The sequence below is a fragment of the Salarias fasciatus genome, chromosome 4 (assembly GCF_902148845.1).
Source record: "Salarias fasciatus chromosome 4, fSalaFa1.1, whole genome shotgun sequence".
Lineage (NCBI taxonomy): Eukaryota > Metazoa > Chordata > Actinopteri > Blenniiformes > Blenniidae > Salarias > Salarias fasciatus.
This window is the reverse complement of record NC_043748.1, coordinates 382,862-406,529: the sequence shown is the minus strand read 5'-3', so window position 1 is coordinate 406,529 and position 23,668 is coordinate 382,862. Positions and strand designations below refer to the sequence as shown.

General features: G+C 51.2%; 1 protein-coding gene across 2 annotated transcripts in view; it reads right to left on the bottom strand.

Annotated features, from left to right (window-relative positions):
- Positions 1–4,021: 4,021 nt before the first annotated feature.
- znf385c (zinc finger protein 385C) overlaps positions 4,022–23,668 on the bottom strand; it is a 90,759-nt gene continuing 71,112 nt past the window's right edge. For both annotated transcript variants that reach the window (XM_030090331.1, XM_030090332.1), the window contains 8 exons: positions 20,702–20,844; positions 15,524–15,634; positions 12,726–12,927; positions 8,433–8,798; positions 8,153–8,340; positions 7,075–7,173; positions 5,444–5,533; positions 4,022–4,589 (listed from right to left, as the gene is read on the bottom strand). In XM_030090331.1, the coding sequence (XP_029946191.1) occupies positions 4,359–4,589; positions 5,444–5,533; positions 7,075–7,173; positions 8,153–8,340; positions 8,433–8,798; positions 12,726–12,927; positions 15,524–15,634; positions 20,702–20,844 (1,430 nt within the window). In that variant the 3' untranslated portion in view covers positions 4,022–4,358. The remainder of the gene's footprint in view (positions 4,590–5,443; positions 5,534–7,074; positions 7,174–8,152; positions 8,341–8,432; positions 8,799–12,725; positions 12,928–15,523; positions 15,635–20,701; positions 20,845–23,668) is intronic.

Below are 23,668 nucleotides of genomic sequence, written 5' to 3'. Positions count from 1 at the left end.
TCAATACAACCTGCCGGAGGGCCGGAGGCGTCAAAGAGCTCCAAGTAGGATAAATCTAATTGAAAAAGGATGCGGGAAGACATAGAATATTTCATTAAAACATACATTCTAACGTTGATAGGTTGTGATGATAAACTGTCTTTACATTAAAAGGAATGAACTCGCATGGAAGGAGCAGTGGCCATGCTCAGATGCTGTTTCTACTTCAGAATTAATCAAACTTTATTTATAGAGCGCTTTTCATATTCATAAAAAAAACAATGCAAGGTGCTAAACAGCAAAATCAGTTATAAAAACAAAACCACACCTTCAATCAGGGTTGTGTGTGCGCGCGCACACACACACACACACACACACACACACACACACACACACACACACACACACACACACACGCAGTCTTGTATTTCTATCCTTGTGGGGACCTTCCATTGACTCCCATTCATGTCTAGCCCCTAACCCTGACCCTTACCCTAACCCTAACCCACACCACAACAAAGCCTAACCCTAAAGAAATGTTTTTGCACTTTTACTTTTTTCAGTAACAACAACATGGTCAAGAAAACACTGTTTCTCCTACTTAGGACCGGAAAAAGGTCCCACAAGGCACGTCGTTTCACGTTTTGCTATCCTTGTGGGGACATTTGGCCCCAACAAGGATAGAAATACGAGAACGCGCGCGCGCGCGCCCACGCACACGCACACACACACACACCAACAGGGTAAGGTTAATTAAGGTTAATTTTCTCATTCTCAAGTGGAATTATGTGTAAATCCGACATGTAACCCTCTTGTTCCGTCTTAACTTCTTCATTTTATCCCGGTCATTCTGCTCATGCTCACTTCCTCTTGATGGCACCATATTCCAAGATGGCGGCCCACAGCAAAGGTTCAACTCGTCCGGAGACGATTTATTTAACAGGAACCTTGAAGAAATATATATATTGAAAAAAGCAGATGGATGGACCTTTAACACTGTGAACCTTTTTAAATCTGCACCATCAAAGTTAAATGAGGGAGAAAAATGGCTGAGACCGGGGTTTGTTTACTTCCGGTAGATCAGTACATAACGTCCGGTCCGTCCAATCAGAACCCCCAGTGTTGGAAAGCTTTCAATCCCTTGTTTGTTTTCATGTAAAGACCAAGGAGAGTAAATGTAATTCCAGACTGATTCCTGTGTAGCCAGGCCCACTGCTTCCACTGGTGTTCTCTGACAGTGGAGGTGTGTGTCGTCAGAGAGGATCAAAAATCATGATCGGACGGCTTGCTCTGAACTGAACCACAGGAGGGAATGAACTCTGGAGGGGGTCAGGGGGGCGGAGCTGTGTCGGCGGCGATGAGGATGAGCCGCTCAGGTGCTCCGGTCCATCGCTCCTCGGGGTTTGACAGATGCAGCCGCAGCATCCACTTGTTTCCGTTTGCTCTCAGCTCCCAGTCTTGGCTGCGCGCCTGTCCAGCTGTCACAAGTCGTTCCTGCAGCGGCTGGAAAGTCTGCGGCCGCTGTGAGAACGCCGCGCACGGCTGTACCTGCAAACTGACGCTCACGCACGAAATGTTTTGGTTTTTCTAAACCGTCCCTGCGGAGGCCGGATCCTGACTCACAGCCTCTGACGGGCTGAACGCTGCGCCACGTTCCGGTGCCTCCGCCGAGCGAAGCAGGAGTCAATCAATGGAGGAGCGAGAGCCCGGCCGAACGGCGCTCTGGGTAAATCTGAGCGTTTATGCTGTCATTCAGTGAGTCCCAGCTCTCACATGCCCACACGCTCGCTGCCATTACTCAAACGGCAGTCAGAAATAAAGTGCTGCCTTCTGGACTGCTGCTATTTTCCATTTTTCACCCATGACACACACACACACACACACACACACACACACACACACAATTACATAATCGTGTTTTTGTAACAAGTTCTAAAAGCTTTATTTTCCAAAATCCATCCGGTTTCCTCTCGAACGTACAGCCCTGACAGTGTTTCTGAAAGTCTTAATCGTCGCTCCGTCCCTGCCCTGCCGAGCCTGGAGGAAACCCTGAATGGATGCCGTTTGCTTCGACCCGTCACCCTGAGAAGGCCTGGCCAGCGCGACCGGAGGGCGTCTCTCCAGAGAGGCCTTGAACAACATTATTATTATTATTATTATTATTATTATTATTTATTATTATTAAATCAGTCACTATCAATGAGAAGGTGAAAGAAAAACTCACTCAAAAAAAAAGAACTTTTTGTTTTAAATATTTTTTCTCTTGTACTTAAAAAAAAACATCTTGGTAAAATCATGTAAAATAAGCAAACGTAAAAAGAAAAGCAAAGCGGACCTTTTTCCTCCCTACAGTAACATAATCTACTCTCCTCTATAATAGCAGTTCATCATGATACAGATAACAATAGCAACTCTGGTAAAATCTCTATAGTTACTCTAGGATCTCTACATATAATTTGCCTTATCTAGAATTTTTTTTTTTTTTTAAATGTATTTATTTGTTTCTCTTAAGAAAAGTTTCAGTTCTTCAGGTCGGAGCTCCCAACTGAGCCGTAAAACAAACGAACAGTGAAGATTAAAGGCTGGCTGGTTCACTGAGTAGAGCGACTGGGTGGGGGGTCGGGGGGGGGGGGGCCTTCAAAATAAATGTACATCAGATGATCAGAGGGTTTGTTTTCAGCACTGGATGCAGTTACGGGTTTTGCACGACAGATGGCACTGCTGCGTCACGCACGACGACACGTATTGCACAATGAGATGCATAGGGTGGGCTGTGGGGGGCGCCGCCGGGCCTGACCGGACCCCGCCGGAGTCTCTCTCTTTTTTGGCATAAAGGGGGGCGAGGAAATGAGTGTCAGCAGATAATCTGAGAGGGTGGAGGAGGGGTGGGGGGGGGGGGGGGGGGGGTGGGTTAGAGACGGCACGAGCATGAACAGCAACACGACGGTCGACTCGTCGTCAAACCTTCTCCTGCCCCACTGAAAGAAAAACAAAAATAAAGTCCTAAACCCCCCCCCCCCCCCCCACACCCCCACACACACATCATTACAGGGTAGAATAGATAAAGCCATTAATACACTGAAAACACACCATAAACATAAACATACCAATGTATTGCTTTAGAGGTGAGACACCTCGTCCTCAATCCCGTCTCTCTCTCTCTCACCTGATTGTTCTTTCTCTTTACCTCCATTGCAAAGTTGTCACTCACCTGGGATTGTAACATGTACATCTAGAGATTAGAAAAACAAAACAAGACGAGATGGATACCAACACAATCTGAATTGCTTTTGTAGGTAAAATCTGTTTTAAGGTGCTTTTTAATGTGGTTGCCATGGCGCTGTGCTTTGTTTCCTCCCACGCTGCAGCCGGGTGTCAGTCAAACGCAGGCCGAGCGGCGTCCTCACTCAAACTTCAGGAATCCGTGTGTGTGTGTGTGTGTGTGTGTGTGTGTGTGTGTGTGTGTGTGTGTGTGTGTGTGTGTGTGTGTGTGAGGAGGGGGACGGTCGTCGTCGGGGTGAAATAAAGAATGGCGTTCTGCAACGTAAGACATCTGCAGCTTCAGAAACGGAAAGAAAAGAAGGAGTTTCCATGGCCGGGAGCGCCGCTTCACGTGGCGTTCTGAGACGAACGGACGAAGCAGCGAAGCAAGAAGCAAGAAATACAAACGGATTAGTGGACTGAGACGAAGCCGAGCTGACAGGCTGACCTTCTGAGGACCGGAATGAGAGCGTGATCACAGAGCAGCCCTTCAGGAGGGCGACGACCGCCACGCGAGGGTGACTCAGACCCAGAGCCGGGCGGGGGCGGGGCTTAGAGCCCGGGGGGCGGGGCAGTATTTGGCAGAGCGGTGCAGACGGGGTGTGAAGACGTGGATCCGCCTCGGGCCGGCGCCGACGGGTTGGAAACACTGCCTGGAAACGGGGGCGGGGCCACACGGCTATGGCTCGGGGTCGGGTCGGGTCGGGTCGGGTCGGCTCCCCCCGGATCAATAAGTTAAAAAACCTTTTCAAAAGAGCGTCAAGTAAAGGGAGCTTATTTCTGTGGCAACCACACTAAACATACGACTACTCTACGACTGTCCTCTAATAAATTACACCGGAACATCCAGAATCCAGGACATGGCTGTAAAGGCGGCCTCAGTGTCTGGCCGCCGCCGCCGCCGCCGCTCCCGGGGAGGCGGAGCAGGAAGAAGGCATGACGGGGGTCGTGGCCTTTATGTCAGAACAGCTGTGGAGCCGGGGGCCTTGTGCTCGTCCAGTCAGGCGGCCTGCATAGTTTGGGGCGTGGCCTGTGTGGTGCGGGTCACGGGTTCGGTAAAGGGACAGAGGGCGGAGGTCACAGAGGAGGTGGGCGGGGCCGGGGAGGGGGCGGAGTCTCTAGTACGGGGAGAAGATGATGGGCGTGTGCGTGGCCCGCAGCGGCCCGGGGGCGGGCCGGAACAGGGCGGGGCTCAGGAAGGGCGTCTGGATGAAGGCGGCGGTGCCCACCGGGTGGCGCAGCGCCAGCGGGTTGGCCGCCACCGTGCACAGGGTGGGCGGGCTGAGCGGGCCGGGCAGGAAGCCGGTCGTCAGGCTCTTGGTCAGCTGCTTCTGCAGAGCCAGTTTGGTCTGGAGGAGACGAAGGGAGACGAGCGTGATTACTGCTTTTAATTTGAAAAACCAGCAAAACGGTAACGTCTGCAGCAGCTGAACACGACATCATGACAGGTTCTGCTAGAAAAGGATGGCTGGGACTTTGTTTTATGTGCATTTCAGGTTTTCCCAGGCCTCAGAGAGAAGTGGGAGGTAAAATCCTGTTTAACAAACATTCCTGCAGTCTTTGTGCGCAGAAGCGTTGGGTTTCACGGGACTGTTCAGGAGAGGCGTGGGTTTGTGTGGCGGCCGCTCTGATTGGTCCCGTCAGCCGAGCTCGTGAGAAACGACGGCTTCATTCATTTTGAATGAGAACGAGACGGAAGGTTGTTAAAACCAGCCTACAGTCAGTCTGCTGGGAAAACACCTTATTCTGACAAATATAAGCAAAGACCGAGAAGAAATCATGATAAAAGGAAACAAGCAGAGGGAGAAACTACTACTGAAGCGACTAAAATGCTCGATTTAAGACTCAGTTTATAAATATGTGACATTAATGCCGATTGCAGACTCTAACAGGCTGACAGGAGTTAATAATCAGAAATCATTACATGCATATGCAGGGGTTTGTTTTTACTTTCATAACAACTGTCTTAAATTCTAAAAAAACACATACGGGTGATCACCAGTCTAACAATGACAAAACCAGACGAGAATTTCAATGAGGGTTTCATTCCGTCGCAGTTTGTTTAATTAAATCTCAGCGCTATAGAAACTTGTATACATGACAGAATTGGAAATGGGTTTCTGATATAAAAAAAACAAAAAACCAAATCCAAACCATCCTCGATCAGGTAAAATGACGTGAACCTGTGGAGGCGAGCACCGACCTGCGAGGACAGCGAGGTGAGGTTGCACTGGCTGAAGGCCTTCTTCATGGCAGACACAGCCACGCCTGCATAGCCGCTCCATCTGACGTTCTGCAGGGCGGAGGAGGGAGGGGGAGGAGGAGGAGGAGGAGGGGGGGGGGGGGGTGAAGAGGAGGAGGAGGAAGGGGAGGATGAAGAGGAGGAGGGGTGTGTATGACAGCAGCAGAGAGGTGATGAATGTTTAGCGCTGATTCGGTGCTGCTGGTCAGCAGAGACAGCAGGACTGTTCCAGAGCCGTCTCAGAGTCAGGAGGGACTCACCAGGACTGAAGTGTGTTTAACCTCATGATACACACCTCCCCGACACACACCTCACTCGGTGCAGTGTACTGTAATGTGATCTGTGTGCGTGGTGGCGTGTCTCTCTCTCTGGAGCCTGAAACACCACTGATTTTTGTGATTTTACACTAAATAAAATTATCTGAAGCTGTAAAACACGCAAAGAATCTCAAAATGAATTAAAAAAATGTATTTGTGAAATTTAATAGTTACAATTTAGATAAACTTCATTTTCTAATTATTGCATCTGCAGCTATTTTATCAACTTTTATTTTATTTTTCAAGGATTTTTGCTGCTTTTTCCACTTTATGCATGCAGTGTTTGTTGATTTCTGGTCAGTTTAACTTAGTCAGCATTCGGCCTTCCACATCCTAACATTTCACTCATTCATTCATTCATTCATTCATTCATTCATCTTCTGCAAGGCTCATCCTGTTCAGGGTCACGGGGCGACTGTGTGGGCCAGACAACCACACACTCGCCGGAGTACCCGGAGGAAGCCCACACACACACGTGGGGAGAACATGCAAACTCCACACAGGAAGGCCCCGGGCGGGATTTGAACCTGGGACCTTCTCGCTGCGAGGACAGAATATTTCAAATTCCTCATTTAATGATTATCCTGCCTGATTTGATATTCAGCCTTCTTCCTGTTCATTCTGAGTGGAGCTTAAAGGAACTTCCCTCTGGGATCCAAAACGTTTGACTCTGTTCTAAAACTGACTAAAAAATGCTGGAAAAGAAGGAAGAAACCAGAAAAACAGCTGAAACTGTAACAAAGTGTTTACTAAAACTTCACAAATGCAAAGAAAAGATACAGAATTTGTACATGTTTAAAAACTTCAATGTAAGTGAAACTTTATTTTAAAGGTAAAAGGTGTTTTGAGGCTGCAGGCAGATCTGATCTGGAGGAAAATCAGCAAAATGGCTCCTTTGTGCACAGAAGCTGCAGACCTCTGGGAACAGTGTGTACAGTCTGAAGAGGCGATGCTGTGAGAGAGTGTGTGTGTGTGTGCATATGTGTGTGTTTAACCGTGTGTAACTGTGGGCAAAGGGTCAAACCTGTTCACTGTAACAGAGATAAATCCATCCCAGCGTTTAAAAACGCGTCAGTTTACAAATTTGACTGAACTTCTCCTCGTTTTTGCCAAATGTGTGTCAGCATGTTGAAGCACGAGGAGCAAAAGGCAATTATGCTGTGTTTGCTTTCGTTGTGTGTGCGTGTGTGTGTGTGTGTGTGTGTGTGTGTGTGTGTGTGTGTGTGTGTGTGTGTGTGTGTGTGTGTGCCAGCCTTGTGTTTGTCTCAGACTCACCGCTAGGCCGGCGCTGGGCTGGCTCTTGCTGTGGGGGGTGAACTTGGGTTTGGGCGGCTTGCCGGCCAGCCGATCCTTGTGCCTCCTGCTGTTCATGTGCTGCCGAGAGCGAGAGAGAGCGAGAGAGAGAGAGAGAGAGAGAGAGAGAGAGAGAGAGAGAGAGAGAGAGAGAGAGAGAGAGAGAGAGAGGAACGCCGTTAGCAGGCTGACGGGCGGCCGCCGCCGTCCCCACCGGGGAACGGCTTCGGATCTGATCTGCTGAATTAATGATGGAGACGCACTGATCAGGACTGAGGAGCGGAGGAATTGCTTTCCGGCGGCGGCGCTAACCGGCGCCCGTCCCTCTGGGACGCACCGTGTTTACAGAAGACCGGCGGGACGAGTTCAGGAGGTTAAATCAGCCTCAGCAGAACGACACCCAGCTCACATGGAGAATTTATTGTACATGAAAGGCAGGGAACTTGTTTTCCCTCACCTGGTCGGGCGCAGATATCCGAGAATAAATACTACCGGAGAAATTAAGTGGCTTCTAGTAATAAGAGAAAAATAAACGGCCGCTCTGCGAACAGTTAGTTAAAGCATTAGATGTTATTAGTGTCTTGGAAACAGCAGCTCGGATTCATTCCGCTCTCTGCTGGACGGCTTCATCTCCACGCTGAAATGAAGCTGCTGCTTTGATTTAGCGTCTCTCACACACACACACACACACACACACACACACACACACACACACACACACACACACACTCCCTCCATCAGGGCCGCCTTCAAATCGCCTCTCAGATTAAGTGAAGGTCTTTAAAAGCTCGTCGCTCATATTTATGGCTGCAACACTCATCAGCGGCGCCGTAGCGATCGCCACGCTGCGGTCGGTGCGATCGGAGCGCGGTCCGCTCATGTAGGGGCTAATTGCTAACGGTGCGGAGGCCGTTTGTCTGTGGAGGCGGAATCCTGACGGGAGGCGCTTCCTCCACCGCCCAGAGGCTGAACTGGAGTCTCTCCCTCAAAACCAATTAAAGGGAGCCTGGCTGTGTGGATTTGCATGTTCTCCCTGTGCAGGAATTTGTATGTTTGGTACCTGGCTCAGCTGGGTCTCGGAGTTGACGAAGATCTCGCACACCTCGCACTGGAAGCTCTTGCTGGGCAGCCCCACGCTGCCTTTGCTCGCCAGCCTCTTGCTCTTGCAGCCGGCGCGAGCCGCCACCACCTTGCCCCGGCGCCGGGGCAGCACGCTGTGGCCCTCCAGCATCAGTTTGTGCTTGGTACCTTCAGGAGGGAGGGAACAGAGGTTTCGAGTGAGGCGCTTCTCTAAACGCCGGCGTTTCCGTTGCTCGAGCGGCGGCGGCAGCGGCTCGTACCGCTGTTGTGTGCTTCCAGCTGGGAGACGGAGTTGACCGTGACTTTACAGACGGGACAGTGAAGGTGAGCTTTGCTCTTCTTGGGGTCCTTGTCGTCGTCGCCGCACGGCTCCCCGAAGGCGTCGGCGCGGCCGGCCGACTCGGCGGCGGCCGGCTCGCCACCGGCCGACCCCGGGGCCTCGGCGGCCTCCGGGGCTTCGGGCGCGCCGGCGTCCGACGCCGTCTCCGAGAGCTGCGAGGAAGGCGAGACCTGCGGGGGGGAGAGGGCGGCCAGCTCCACCGAGGACACCTCCGACACCGGCGTCAGCATGACGGAGCTGCGGGGGCTCTCCTCCGGCGCCGCCGGCTCCAGCTCGCTCTGCAGACCTGCACAGAGACGACCAATCACAGGAGACGCTCACCGATCCAACACCCGATCAGAAGGAACTGCAAATGCATCAATCAATAAACCAATAGCGGTGACTTAAAACAAGGGAAGTAACATAAAAACTCACATCACATCTGCATGAAGAGGAAAAACAAAGAGCAGCAACACAACACCGATCGATCGCTGAATAACAACAACAAACCACAACCAGCCAGTCCACACGACCTTTTCTACGCTCTGATGACCCCAAGCTTCAACTTCACTCCGACCACATTAGTTTGAACAGTATTTATGTAAGTGAGGCTTGAAGCCTGAAGAATCCACAGCACAGGCTTCCATTTTATTTTTCTGAATTATTGAGTATTGATATTTTAAACTGGAGCATTAATTCCTAAAATAGATAAATGTAAATAGAATACAGAGAAAATAAACTGGTGTTAGGAGAGAGATTTTCTTCACTTCTGAGGCAAAAAAACATTCCGAATCACACGGACGAGATGAGAGTTAAAGTGAATAAACGCCGTCGCTGCTCCGCTCGATTCAAACATCAGGAGGAGCTGGAGTCCCGGTCAACGTAAACACCGGCCGATAAGTCACCGCAGTTCCATTACACACCTCCCCTTCACCCCCGTGTCCTCCGAGGGAGCCACACACACACACACCCACACACACCCACACACACACACACACACACACACACACACACACACACACACACACACACACACACACACACACACCGGGAGCTCCACGCCGCCCCCTCGCCACCCAGCTCAGGTCGACTCCGCTCCATTGATTTTCTCCTCTTACGTCTCCCGGTAAATTCATCAGTGGAGATAAGGGTCTTCCTTTCTCATTCCCGGTAAAGAAAGAGAAGCCGTATGGGAGCAAGATTAGATGGTCCCCTCGCTGTAATGAGAGTGACCCCTGAGGGATCCCAGCTCCCCGGGGGGGAAGGGGGGGGGGGGTCTCTGGAGAGGCGATAGCCATCGGACACACAGGGACGAATGAAGGTTGGTGGGAGCGAGCGCTCTGTGAAATCCAGGGATTCAGATCATTTCACACCTTCAATCTATAAAATGTCATAATTTCGCTACAAAAATCAAAATAATCTGAAAAGTTCTCCTAAAAACAAGAGGCTGCAAAACTCACGACAGCCTGTTTAGCCTTGTAATGCGAGTCTGGACCACCAGATGGCGTATTGAGTCAACAACGGCTGAACCATCAGCTCTAAACCTTTCTTATTAACACTTCTGATATCATCCACTTTAAATCTGTATTTAATAACAACTACAGGCTGAATCAACTATTCAAATGTAACTAAAAGACTTTCCTCCTGTTGATAAAACACTTGGCTTCCAGTAGTTGTGGACTGTTTGTTTTCTGTCTCCACATAATGATAAAAACCGACTCCAGAATTGGGAAAGCTGTCAGACTGAAGTCCAGCGTATTGGCAGAGCCAGCAGGCCCTTTGTCGGGCAAATAATGGATCTCTGGATCGATGCTGCTGTTTCTTCTTTAACCTGGAAACGAATTTCATTTGTTTTTAACTGTCCGGCTCAATCGGAGCTGCTTTGCAGGACGAACACCTCTTGTGGGCCGACCTGTAACCGGCGCCGCGCTGGAGATGGATGTGAATGCGAATGCGGGGTCTATTATGCACGCGCCGACCGGGGAGAGCTGGATTTAGCAGGCGAGCGCTGATCCGAGGCAGCCTGACAACATAAACAACTTCCCCGGGGAGAAACCCTTGCTTTAAATCATCATTACTGCGGTGACAGAGAGAGTTCCCCGCAAAGACAGCTTCAACAGCCGAGTCAATCACAGCCCGGCGTGATTGATGCTTGTCATGATTGATGGCGGCTCGCCGTCTCTCGGCGCCGCCTTGGCGCTTTCTCCCCGCCTCCTCCTCCCTGTCCTCCGTCGGCCGGGGACGCACTTCATAAGCATCGATTTGTCCCTTTGTACTCTTGAAGATTCCATTCTGATTCTCCGCCGTGTCCTTCTCCGTATGCAGGAGCTGCAGCAGGATCTGAAGCCACTGGGACTGTCACAATAAAAGCTCGAGTTCGGTTTATACAGCTATGTCTCAGGTTCAACATGGAGAAAACATGATATAAACAATTCCATCAATATGAGGGAGCATTTTTTTTTTCGTCACAGGTATGTTATTTTGGTTTCACTTGAATAAACCTACATCTTGGAACTCCCACAGACGACAGACTTTCTTCACTTTTGCTGAATTTCCTGTCTGAGTGACCAATAAAGTTCATCTCACCTCAGTATGAAGTGTAAAATCCAGCGGGAGAGACGCACCGATGCGATTTAAAGACTTTACGATTGTTTTGACTCTTAATTATGGTGTTGAAACGAACGGCGGTCTAATGACTCGCTCCGAGGCCGGAGACCGAACGCTCTTGGAAAACATTCGGCGCCCTGAAGGCCGTCCAGCTCCTCACGGTGAGGAGCAGCGGCGTGAATTAGCGGCCTCCCGGCTCTCGGCGCGCATTAGCCGGCGCTCTAATGGAGTCGGAGAACCTGACCTTGCGGGTCCGCGGGAAGTGCGTTTACTGTGCGGCAGACGGCCGGCGTGCGGAGCGGCGGCGCCGACAGGTGCGTTATTGGCTCCCGATGGCAGACAATGTGGGCATTACCCCCAGACGGCGCCCACCAGCCGCCGCTTTCATGGCAGACGCAGCTCATTCCGGAGTGTTAATTTGGAGCGCTATTCCATTACAGCCGGGCATTGTGGCGCGTGCCAGCGCCGGTCTGCACTGCTGCATTTCAATTTCACATTAGGCCAATCACACAATTGGGCTTATTAAAGACGGTTCCTCCCGACAAAATTGCCTCAGAAGGGTAAAATTCCTCCCGGTGTTGAGAACGAGGCAGGACTTATCTGTTTTCTCCCTCCGCTGACCCTCCCCGCCGCTCTGCTTCCTCCCTCATTCATTTCATCTTATCTGTCATTTCGTGCTCATCATCTCGTTTCGTCCCAGCCGCCGCTTCCCTCTTTCACGGCTTCTCCTTTGCAGCGGCGCAATATTAAAATGAGATTTGATGAGGGTGTTATCGGGCTCCCAGCCTTTTGTCCACTTTCTCCTTTCTGAAGGAGACTCTCCGTGCTCCCGGCAAGAAAAAAAAGAAAAAAAAGAAGTGTAAGTGTGTGTGTGTGTGTGTGTGTGTTCAGGAGGATGAGGTATAAACCGACTCTCTCCTCTCTACACACCTTCATATCTCATCTGTGTGTTTTCAGATTCCTGTCAGATATCGATCTCCTGTCAGAAGTCAAGTATGCAATATTTTAATGTGAAATTAACATAACGTCACGTTTTCGACTTGCAATACGAGTTTCCGCCACAAGGTGGTGTAGTGAGCTGCACAGCAGCGCAGATTATGTCCAGATTAGAACAGTACCAGGGATAGGGAAGCCAGTGCTGCCACATGGGTTTCAAACCGCTGCCCCTCAGTCAGGGGTTCTCAGCTCAGTGCAGAGCCAAGAGAGCTCCGTAAAGCCGCCAGACCACAAGAGAAGAACCAGCGAAATGATCCCAGCGAGGCTCAGGATGGACACGAGCGTCCCGCTGCCTCCACTCCGGAGGCGTCCGTCCATCACGAGACGGAGGGAAAACAAGGAGGGACGAGCGGCGTCGGCGTTGAAAGCAGAGAGACGCAGAGGGGGTGAGAGGGTGAGGGGGTGAGGGGGTGAGGGGGTGAGGGAGGAGGCGAGCAGCAGGTCTAATCTGCAACACGACGGAGCAGAAGGGAAGAAACGAAGAGGATGAGGAGCGGAGGGACGGAACCTGTCAGTGAAGAGAGGCGGAGGGGGTTTAGAAAGATGCAACCGAGCAGGAAAAGGAATCAGAGGAGAGAAAGCAGAGCGGTGGAGGGAGATGACAGGCGTAGCGCTCACTCTGTGATCGTACCTGTTCCCTCCACTGAGCTGGAGTCCATGAGAGCAGGGAGAGGCGGCTCGGGCGCCGGCGCCGGCACCTTGACCCGGTCCCGGTCCCGGTCCCGGCCCGCGGACGAGGCCTCGCCGGCCCGCCGCTGCCGGTTCTTCTGGGCCTCCATGGCTTTCAGTTTCCGGGCGTGCTTGTGGCCTTTGTAGTGCGCCTCCGCCTGGTTCTGTGGGGAGCGACGGGAAAAACGGGTTGAGATACGTGGAAAAAGGCCATCGTCAGTCTGCGAGTCTGGCGTCACGTGCACTACGCGTTAAAATGCACGGCGCGTGGACGCCGGCTCCGAGCAGGAGAGTCTGCTTCCACCTGATAACGGCGCCGCCGCGCCGGGAGGCCGGGGGTATAATTGCACGTGTAATATGCAACGAGAGCGAGGATTCCGTCGCTACAGCTAACGTGCACGGAGAGACCGCGGCTCGCCGCACGTGTGGCTGTACATACCAATAACACTCACGCCGGGAGCACACACACACACGGCCACAAACCAGCCACGGCTTCAACCCTCTGCATGTCCCACACACACGGAGGAAGCAGGGTTAACGATAAAAAAGCCGCAGCGTGTTAGGAAACATGTCTGCCGCGGCGCCGTGAGTCCCGTCCCTCTGCCTGAGAGAAATAAATCATCCAGAGCCTCAAGCGCCGGGCAAACAGAGCGGACACTCCTGGAAGGACTCCTGAAGTGAGGAACACACACATGCTCCGAGGAGATACGGCGCTCTTCCATCAGGCAGGGCGGGTCTGTTCACACGGCGCCGTGAGAGCAGGAGGCGATCCACAGTGCAGAGAGGAAACACTTCAGACTGAACCCAAATCACTGAGACAAAGCAAGACGACGAAGGCTGAAGGAAAATAAAACAGCAGAGTAAACTGTTAGGAAGCTTGACCTTGACTTTGACCTTTGACAACAAAAACCTGCAGGTCTGACAATGAAGAATAAAGATCTCTACAACTTTCAGGCTGTGTGTGTGTGTGTGTGTGTGTGTGTGTGTGTTCGTCCCGTGCATGATGGATGTCCTGCTGACTCTCTCTGGCCGGCGGCCGCCCTGCGGTGGACCGGCGGTCCAGCAGGTCTGGACTCCAGCGTTTCTCCCGCTGCCAGCCGGGAGAAACGCCGTATCGCCGGGAATCTGACCCTCACACATTCATATCCAGAAAAAAAAGGGACTTTATTCCAAGAAATGCAGCCGTATTTGTTTATTATTAAAATATCGGTTGATGTAAATACATTTTGACGGGATTTTCTTTTAAATTCTGCTCCTTAATGTGAGAATTTAACAGATGATTAACTTGATTACATTCAGAAATTTACTAAATGAAGACATTATTAGAATGTTTTAGACTGTAAAGCACACAGTGTGTGGCTGCTGTGCAGCAGGGAGTCTAGACGGTTGCTAAACCTGGTCCAGAGACGTACGCTGGGCGAGTATGAAGCACGCCGCCGCTCTGATACGGCGCCGCGTGACGCCGTCCTCCTGGTAAACAAGCTGAAGCCGCAGTAAAAGTTGTCTTACCAGCTGCCTTCTTTAATTGCGGAGGTTGATGAGATGAAAGCGCTCAGTCTTTCCTCGAGTCATAAACCGCTCGGGTTGAAAAATATTGTCTTTTTTAATCAAATTTGCTGGTCACAGTTGTCACTTTGCAGCTCTGAATACGAGCAGATCATTACTTTTCTTGCATGACAATGGGAACGAACACAGTCCATGTTTTCATTTCCTTAATTCTACACCAACAACTGATTTCAGCTCTACAGGAGGAACGGTTCATTCTCCAGAGAAACACTCGGCGGTTTTATTGTCTAAAGTTAGAGGAGGCTCTCTTTAGAGTCCTGGCTCTCCGCTGTCCCCTCGGATCACGCCTGAGCGGTCGGACGTGTGAATCGGCGCTCGGCGGTGACGTTCCGGCGCCTGGAGGACGATTCTGCTTCGCTGCACCGCGGTGAGCCGAGACGCCCAAAAAACAAGACGGTGGGCTGCGGTTAAACCGCTCTTTAAAGGTGAATTTGTTGAGCGGCGAGGGGCTCACTGACCCCGCCCCCCCCCCTTCCTGCCCCCTCCGTCAGCGTTCTGCATGAGGATCAGTTGGTCTGATATCAGAGGAAAGTCTTCAGGCTCTCTGAGGGGAGATAAAGCTCCAGCCAGACCTGACACTCCTCTTCAAGTCGCTGAGCGGAGGCAGGAATGGGATTCGCTCCAGTGTGTGAAGAGAGCGCGCCTGCACCCCCCCCCCCCCACCCCCCCACCCCCACCTCAGCTCGCCGTCTCCACCTTCTTTGAAGACGCAGTCCAAATATAAGTGCGTGTTATTTCACTCAAGTTGTCCTCGGTGGCTTCTGAACCATTACCTGGCTGTCGGTGTGAATATGCATGGCTTTGATTGCACCGTGAAGCTGTGTGTGTGTGTGTGTGTGTGTGTGTGTGTGTGTGTGTGTGTGTGTGTATCTGTGTGAGAAATGGAACGAGGAGCTGCGGATGCCGCTTCCTGCTGCGGCGGCTGATTGTTTCTGCTCGTCGCAGATAAACGGCGGCTCTCCCTGCCGTCTAATCCCTCAAACCCAAACAACTCGCTTCCACACAAACACACACACACACACACACACACACACACACACACACACACACACACACTCACACACACCTCACCGACACGGAGGGCGAAACCAACTTCTACACTTACAACTGGGAGGAAGGAGAGAGACAGAAAAAAAAACAGCTCATAAACTGACAAACTTTTAATGTGAAAGTATTCGTGAATCCGTTTCTCACCGTGGAGTTGAAGCGGAGGTGGCAAATGTTGCAGGAGATGATCTGTTTCTTCTTGAGGGGCTGAGGGACGCCGAACGTGTGGTTGATCACTGCCTTCTGGACCGGGTCCATCTGCAACACACACACACACACACACACACACACACACACACACACACACACACACACACACACACACACACTGCTTCACTTCCAGTTCACCTGACCTGAGTCTGGAGCAGGGATGGTAAACGACACAGCGCTTTTAGTTTGACAGCTCCTGTTCTTTCGGCTTCCCCGTAGCGACTCGGCAGATTGGAGATAGGTCAGAGGTCAGAGGTTCTCAGAACCACTCGCAGAGGTCTGCAGAGCGAGATCAGCCACAGGTGGAAGTTCTACTCGGCGCTAATTCGCCTAAAGCAGAAGAACGAGCGCCGCAGCTGTGGAGTAATCAGAACCGCTGTTTACCCGGAGCAGAGCCTCCCTCTGATTGGCTTGTGAAAATGTTTATCCCACCTCTGTGCAGCCGATTCACTTCTCAATCTGCCCGGGCCCGCTGATTTTGATTTGGGTGTTTATATGGAATATTTTAATTCTGTTTAAGCTTTTAAACCGGCGCCGCTCTCGACATCAACAGGAAAACAGACGGGCCGCTCGGCAGCTGGCGGGGAGTTTCCGCTTTATGTAACGTCGAGCTCAGACGGCGTGCGTCAGCCCCGGCTAAATCCGAATCCCACCAAATTACATGTTTTGTTGGTAAGGCATGAAGTCACTCGTGTGTGTTGGAAAGAAGAACGGTCGCATCGTTTGAGCGTCGCTGCGGGGAAAAAGACTCACACAGGGAATTTATACAATGTGAGGATTTATCTTATTTGTCCAAACATGAAATACTGAAATACAGGAAACATAGGCAAATGCTATGGGTTCTGCGGCCTGTAGAGGGCGCCAAAACTCAGGGAGAATTGCACCTTTCACATAATTATATTAAAATGAGCTAATATTAACTCTGCGGCTGAGTCTACGACTTCTACTGCTGTGCGCCGGTATATCCTTCCGCGGAGCTCTGCGCATGCGCCGGTCTGTGTGTATCAAAACGTTATTTTAACGGATTGAAAAGAAAACACGTCTTTTAAAATGTTTTATAACCATTCGGATTTACTTCACGTGCTAATACGCCGTCCTCTGGACCACTGGAAGGAGTATTTCATCCACTTTCGTCAGTCCGGCTCTGTCTCCTCTTCACCTCCAGCAATTGAGCTAAGCTAACTACGATGCTAACAGCTGGGATCCAGCCAATGGACGCACAGACACAAGAAAGGTATTTATGAGCTTATCTCACTTTGTCAATGATAGGGATAGGGCGTGGGTCCAAAATCTTCGGAGTATTCCTTTAAAGCACAAATTGTTTTAAAAGTAAAGGTTGCCTAATTAATATTATTTTGTGGCATTCGTATTGAATTTCAGTTTTTTAAATGTATTTTTAATTTGGTTCCTTAAAAATTTAAGAAAATGAAAAAAAAAATAAACCCAGTGCTATGCCATTATTTTGATAAGCCTATATAAATCGCTGATGGAGACAGGAATGGCTGGCTGGAGAACGTGCACAGTCATGCACAGATGGGGTAAACATGCAGTGTTTTTCTGCAGATTAGCAGCATCAATCAGGATCGATCGAAAACTTCCTCGCCTCTGATCATCTGGATCTCTAGCTCTAATCCTGTCGGCTGCTGGTCTCTCTTCAGGCTGATTCTGAGAGGAAGCCTCTTGCTTCATAAGTTTTGCAACCATTTTTAATCCCTTTAACTCCACCTGGAACTGTGGTCGAGCTGAAAATTGCTTCTTGAAATTAATCGCGGATTAATTTCTGAGGTGGCGCAGTGAAGCGGCTTCCTCCACTCATGTAGAAATGTATTATTTTTTGGGCGTAGAACTTCTCCGCTCATGTAGAAACTTGTTTGCGAGGCACCTGGAACAGCGGGACATGTACTGCAGGACCAACATGGCAAAAAGCACAAAGTCAAGTTGGTCCAATGGAAATTTATTTGTAAAACTTTCATGCATTTTTTTGATTTCTCCCAGAATCCCCCAGGTTGTTAGTATGTGCACAACACACGAAACATCAAACTCGTCTTATTCTACCTACTGAAACCTTTTTACACTCATTTTATGCAGACATTTCTGTCAAACTGCATCAGCAGCCGGACAAATAAAACTGATTATCAATTCATCACAGCACTACTTCACTGCAGCCTCTTTAGATGCAGGCGTTCGTAATATTCTGTGTTTTGTAGGGTTTGCTACTGACGTAGAGCTATTGACTTAGAAAATATTGCTTTGGTTTTTCCACATAAACCCCAAATTCATCATAAAAACTTGTTTCATTATTAAGTATGATTTCAAATTGTTGCCGTCTCGGCCCCGACCCGGGGCCGAGACCCCATCGTGGAGCCAGACCGCCACGCTCGGCGCCGGCCCAGCGGCGGCCATGTGGACGGATCAAAGACGGTTGGTGTTTTTGATGGCAGTCCAGTCAGAACGGCACAAAGCCTCGGCTCCTCTCTGATATCCGACCCTGCGCTGCTTCAGAAAGCCGAAGCGGGTCGGTTTCCAACCCGCTCCTCCAGGACGGCTTGACAGGCGACAAGAACACACCTGACAGTGACGGTGAATCTGTCCCTGGGGAGCCGGCTCTACCTTTCGTTTCCTACACGACTCAGAGCCCCCCCCCCCCCCCCCCCCCCCCCCAGGGGCCTGTGGTCCCCGGCCCGCCCCCGCAGGGCAGGCTGCACACAGCTATTTGTTTTAGGAGGTGAAGAATGTGTCCATTGTGCGTCTGCAGCCGCCCTCGACCAACCGCTATAAAAGCGTCTTTTGTCCAGAACCGGCGGTTCTTCCCCCGCCGTCTGGGCGCAGACGGGAGCCCTCCTGCACCGGCGGCGGCGGCGGGGGCGGCGGTGGGGTTTCAGGACAGGTAGAGGGAGGAAGACACAGGTGCATTCACCCCCCCCGAACACGTCTGGACGGCGTGCGCCTCTGCGGGGTCGGCGGACCCGATGCTTCCTGTGATTAAAGCCACAGCTGCTCTGCGTTACGGAGGATAATCGTCTCCTCTCAGGACCGAGGCAGAGCCGCTCTGATGCTATTTCCACGGTCATCGTGAATCCCCGAATCATCAGAGTTCCTCCTCTGAGTTTTGCTGAACTGAAAACACTGTTCTCTTTCTTACAGCATTCCTAATATGTCTCCATTAAAACCTGCTTTCCTGAAAACTTTGCCTATTATATTAATAGAAACGGTAATTTTCCCATGGAGACATGAGCAGAAGACACAGACGAAACAATGAGCACACACACACACACACACACACACACACACACACCACTAATATAAATATGAGGGTGTGAGGCCGGTGTGTGTCTGAGCTGCTGGATCCTCCACGGCGCAGGAAGGGCGACCCCGTGACCCGCAGTGGGCGGCAGACCAAATGAATAAACTGCACTTTTAACATCCACACACACACACACACACACACACACACAGGCCAGACGTTTATGTCTCACACACAGTGCAGAATCAGTCAGGCAGATGTCTGCGTCCTTCTGTCTTCTCTCCTCGCTCTCGTCCTACCTTCTCTCTCTATTTTCTTACACTCGAGGAAACCTCTCGTCTCGCGCTTCGTTTGCAGACCACGGCGCTGCAGACCGGCACGGCGCCGGCACACAGGAGAACACACACACATTAGCATTTCCTGTGTACATACAGCCAGTGTTCACGCTCAAATAGCGTCACAACCGGGATCAAAGACATCACAAGACACTTCCACACACACTCACACACACACACACACCGACTATAGGCATGACGGAGCGCCGGAGAAGAGGATCAAAGACACCAGCTTTTAATTCCACACCGAGGAGACTCGGGAATCAGAGCAGAGGTGCTTGAAAACTGAGCGGATCGGTTGCAAACGTCTAAAGCTGAGTCTAAATTTAAACTGCTCCGATGAGATTTGAAGAATAAATCGGATTTTTTTGAGGTTACACGTCTTTTATCAGGTCACCCATAACTGATTCTCACAGTTCCACCTGACTACATGCTCAGAAACTCAGAGTGTTTTTAACTTCTGGCTACTTCTGAAACCCCGGGGAAGACCCAGGACACACTGGAGGGACTAAGTCTCTCGGCTGGACTGGGAATCCTCCAGGAAGAGCTGGAGGAAGAGTCTGGGGAATTCTGGGCATCCTTAGACTGCTGCCCCCACAACCCGGTCTGGGATGAACGGTAGAAGATGGATAAGCTCGATGGTCGCAGACCTGATGACATTAGAGATGCGATGTTCAGATGATCCAATCAGCCCGGTTGCAGGGTTGTTGTATCAGCTCGTATCAGATGCAGATCAGATTTATTCCCACACATGAACGAGGCCTGCATCTGAGCCCGCAGGCATATCTGAATGAGTGATGATAATGCGTTCTCTCAACATACATGTATTTTCATAACAATTCAACATGTTTTGCTTTTGACTGCAGAAGCTTCATCAGATAAATGATTTAAATGAAAAGAAGCTAATCAGCATGAAAAGACTGGATCCACTGAGCTGTTAATAACAGTGTTTGAACATTTAGAGGGTTAAGAATCGAACTGGAGATCTGTGGTTGGTGTCGGGGGCGGGCCGTCGTCCTCACACACTTCAATAACCTCTGACCCAAACCCAAGAAGAGGTTATGTCGCACTATTTTACACCGCGGTCCAGCAGAAAGGCCGGGGACGCAGTAAATAACGGCGCGGCCGGCGTTCAGAGAAGGCTTTTATAGGCCAGTATTTCTGTACATCGCACGCTGCTATAAATCCAGCCGGCGGCGGCGGGAACATCGACGCGAGAAATGATGAAGTGCGCTGATCATAACCCTGACCCTTATTCCACAGAGGCGCGGCTCCTGCCGCCCCGGCGCACCCAATAATACTAATATGTCTGCTGGGGGCTGTTTTCTAATCAATACCGCCGGCTGTGGGATGTTTTTTCCAGGTGCTTACATTTTTCATTTTGACTCCCTTCGCCTCACATGCTGCTCTCTCGGAGGAAAGTGCACGACCGGACAAAACGTTCAGAGACATTTTCCCTCCCGAGAGCCGAGGAGAGAGAGAGCGGCCTCCGGTCCGCCGGAGATCTCTATCGGAGCGAGCGAGCGGCCGCCTCACCGTGTTGAAGTTGGGGAAGAGGCTGAGCGGCGACGAGCCGTTGAGCCTGAAGGGCAGGAGGTGTTTGAGGTCGAGCTGCGGCTGCAGCGGCCGGCCCGGGACGGGCAGCGAGGCCAGGAGGGGGCTGCCCTGCGCCGACGTACCTGGAAAACACAGAGAGACGGGCGTGAGAGGCGTCCCAGCTCCTCCTCCACCAAGGACGCCACACCTGACGCCCATGCAGACACACCCGCGCGTCACCGATTGATCGGCGGGGCGAGGCATCCTGCAGGAGGGGAAGCGAGAGGAGATATCGGATTTCAAATGAACTGGGGATGAAGAGATTTCTAATTTTCCGCCTGGCTGCGTTTCGGCGCGCCGCGGTGCGCAGGCACTTATCCCGGCAGCAGGATCAATCATCGGCGTCAGTCGCAGGTCACCGTGGCCACATCCAGACACGCCTGCGCTCAACACACACACACAGCAGGATACACACATGCCAGGAGGAAAAAACTCAGCAGCTGTGGAACGAAGAGAAACACCAACTTCTGAGAAACGCTAAAGGTCGTCGGCTCAAGACGATCGTCTCATAAAAAACACATTAAAAGCCTGTTTCCAACAATTAAGGAGCCAAAACTAACCAAACACTCCCAACTTTTGACTTGAAATCATAATGAAAAGGTAATGAAAGAGTTTAAAATGGATTTTTATTTGAATAAATCATCCTTCTGAGGACTGGATGTCTTGTAACCACAACTAAGACAAATTACCACGAAGAAACAAGCCAAGAATTCACTGCATCGGCTTCAAGCAGGTTCATTTTACTCACTATGGATCCAAAAGAAGCAACGCTTCCAATGTGAGAATACAGTGATTAACTGGAGATGGTGCAGAAGGTTGGTATTGTTCCCCAATCCGGCCCAGAAAATCACACTCTGCTCACATTTTATAACTAAAAAAAAAACAACGACAAAAACAAACACTTGTTTCTCTCTGAGCCTTTAAACATAATACCCTCAAAACCAAAGCGAGATTAAAAAAAAGAAGCTATTCCACTCACAATTCACCCAAGTTCTGCTCAAACATGCCCACAAAACCAACAAGCTCAAAAGAATAATAGAAACTGTCAAAGTGAAGAAAGCCGCGGCGCTCTGCTAAAACGCGCCGCCGTTTTCCTTTTGTTGGCTCGGCGGAGCCGATTCCTCCTCAGGACGGCGGCTTGATGGAGACGCCGCTGCGTGGAGAGAGTGATGGATGTGGAATCTGTCATTAGCCTGGCCCGGGTACTGGCACTCGTGTGTGTGTGTGTGTGTGTGTGTGTGTGTGTGTGTGTGTGTGTGTGTGTGTGTGTAGCTCTGAAGCCCTGCCGCCCGGAGCATATGCTCTCCGGGCCTCCCTCTGCCATGTGTGGGCTCGGCTCTCGCCTTCGCCGTCTCGTCTGACGCCGAGCGAGGCTGCTCAGGACGGACGCTGCCTGCAGACACGTGGGCGGCAGCCGGCGAGGGAGCACACACACACACACACACACACACACACACACACACACACACACACAGAGCGGAGGAGCGGCCGGGCGTCCTCCTGGCAGCGCTATCAGAGGAAGCAGAGTATCAGCTGATAGTGCCTCCCCACCTCTCCCCGGCTCCCCAGGCAGCTTATTAAATCAGGGCCTGGCTGTTTGCCTCTTCGGATGATAACACTGCCGCGAAGGCGCAGCCCGAATCCAGGCGTGGACGACAACCGGTGCGTGCGTGCGTGTGTGTGCTCAACTCATATGTACTAGACAAGCATCCGCGCACAAACGCATACAAACAAAACTGCCTACGCACCTCTGAAAACAAATAGCTCCCCGGGCGAGAGGAAGTCAATACAAACACAATCTCCCTCACACACACACACATCAGCTCATATCTGCCTCACACTGCGGATGGTTCAAGGAGGATACATCATTATGCACCTTTTCGTGTGTGTGTGTGTGTGTGTGTGTGTGTGTGTGCACCTGTGCCCTCCGGCCGGGTCCTCCTATCAGTCCTCATTACTTTCAGATGCCTTCCCGTGCTGTGTGTGTGTGTGTGTGTGTGTGTTTTGGGTCATGTGCGCTCATGTCCAGAGTTACGTCTGCATCACGGCTCGGACTTATTTCTGCCTCACAGAGTTCAGATCAGACGACCACTGGCAGGATGTGGCGAGGGCTCAAACCCAACGTCCAGCCTCTGCCTCTCCGCCAGATGACTTTGCCTAACGAGTGTGTGTGAGTGTGTGTGTGTGTGTGTGTGTGTGTGTCCCCGGGCAGGCCTCCTCCTCCTCTAACCATCACAACAACGCATTCCTCCCTCTCATGACTCACTGGGCCTGGTTACACAACAGCCACCATCACATTGCATCCAATCGGAGTGTGTGGCGCATCTGAACCATGAAGCTGTTTAAAAAAAAAAAAAAAGGTTTTCTACGTGCTCATCTGAGGAAATGAAGGATTGCAGAGTGAAGGAGTGAAGGTGCTGAGCCTCTCAGAATCAGCCCTGAAGTCCTCCTGCTGTAATTCTCCTGTCATCACTCCAGTGCTCCCTTAGGTTTCCAACAAATTGCCTTTTCTCACATCTAAATACCCCCGCTCCTCCCCCGCCCTGCGCATATTCCAGCGGAGCGGCGGTCGGGCGGGCGGGCGGGTCGGGGAGGAGAGAAAGCTGCCTTTCTATTTGCGGCCCGGTGTAATTACGTGGGACCGTCGGAGGAACAGCAGGGTCTTAGAGCCGAGGCTGCCTGGATCTCCACCTCCTCCTCCTCCTCCTGCCCGGTGTCGTCTCGCCGCCCAAAACCTTTTCCACACTTCTCTCGAGGTGAATCCTCTTCACACTCGCCGTAAATGACTGACAACATTTTAACAGAACACGTCTTCATCTGGGGATCCGTGCGGTGAAATCAGCGGGACGGGCTCGCTGTAAGAAGCCACTCCTTTCGATATGTTGTTGGAGGATTTCTGCAGAATCT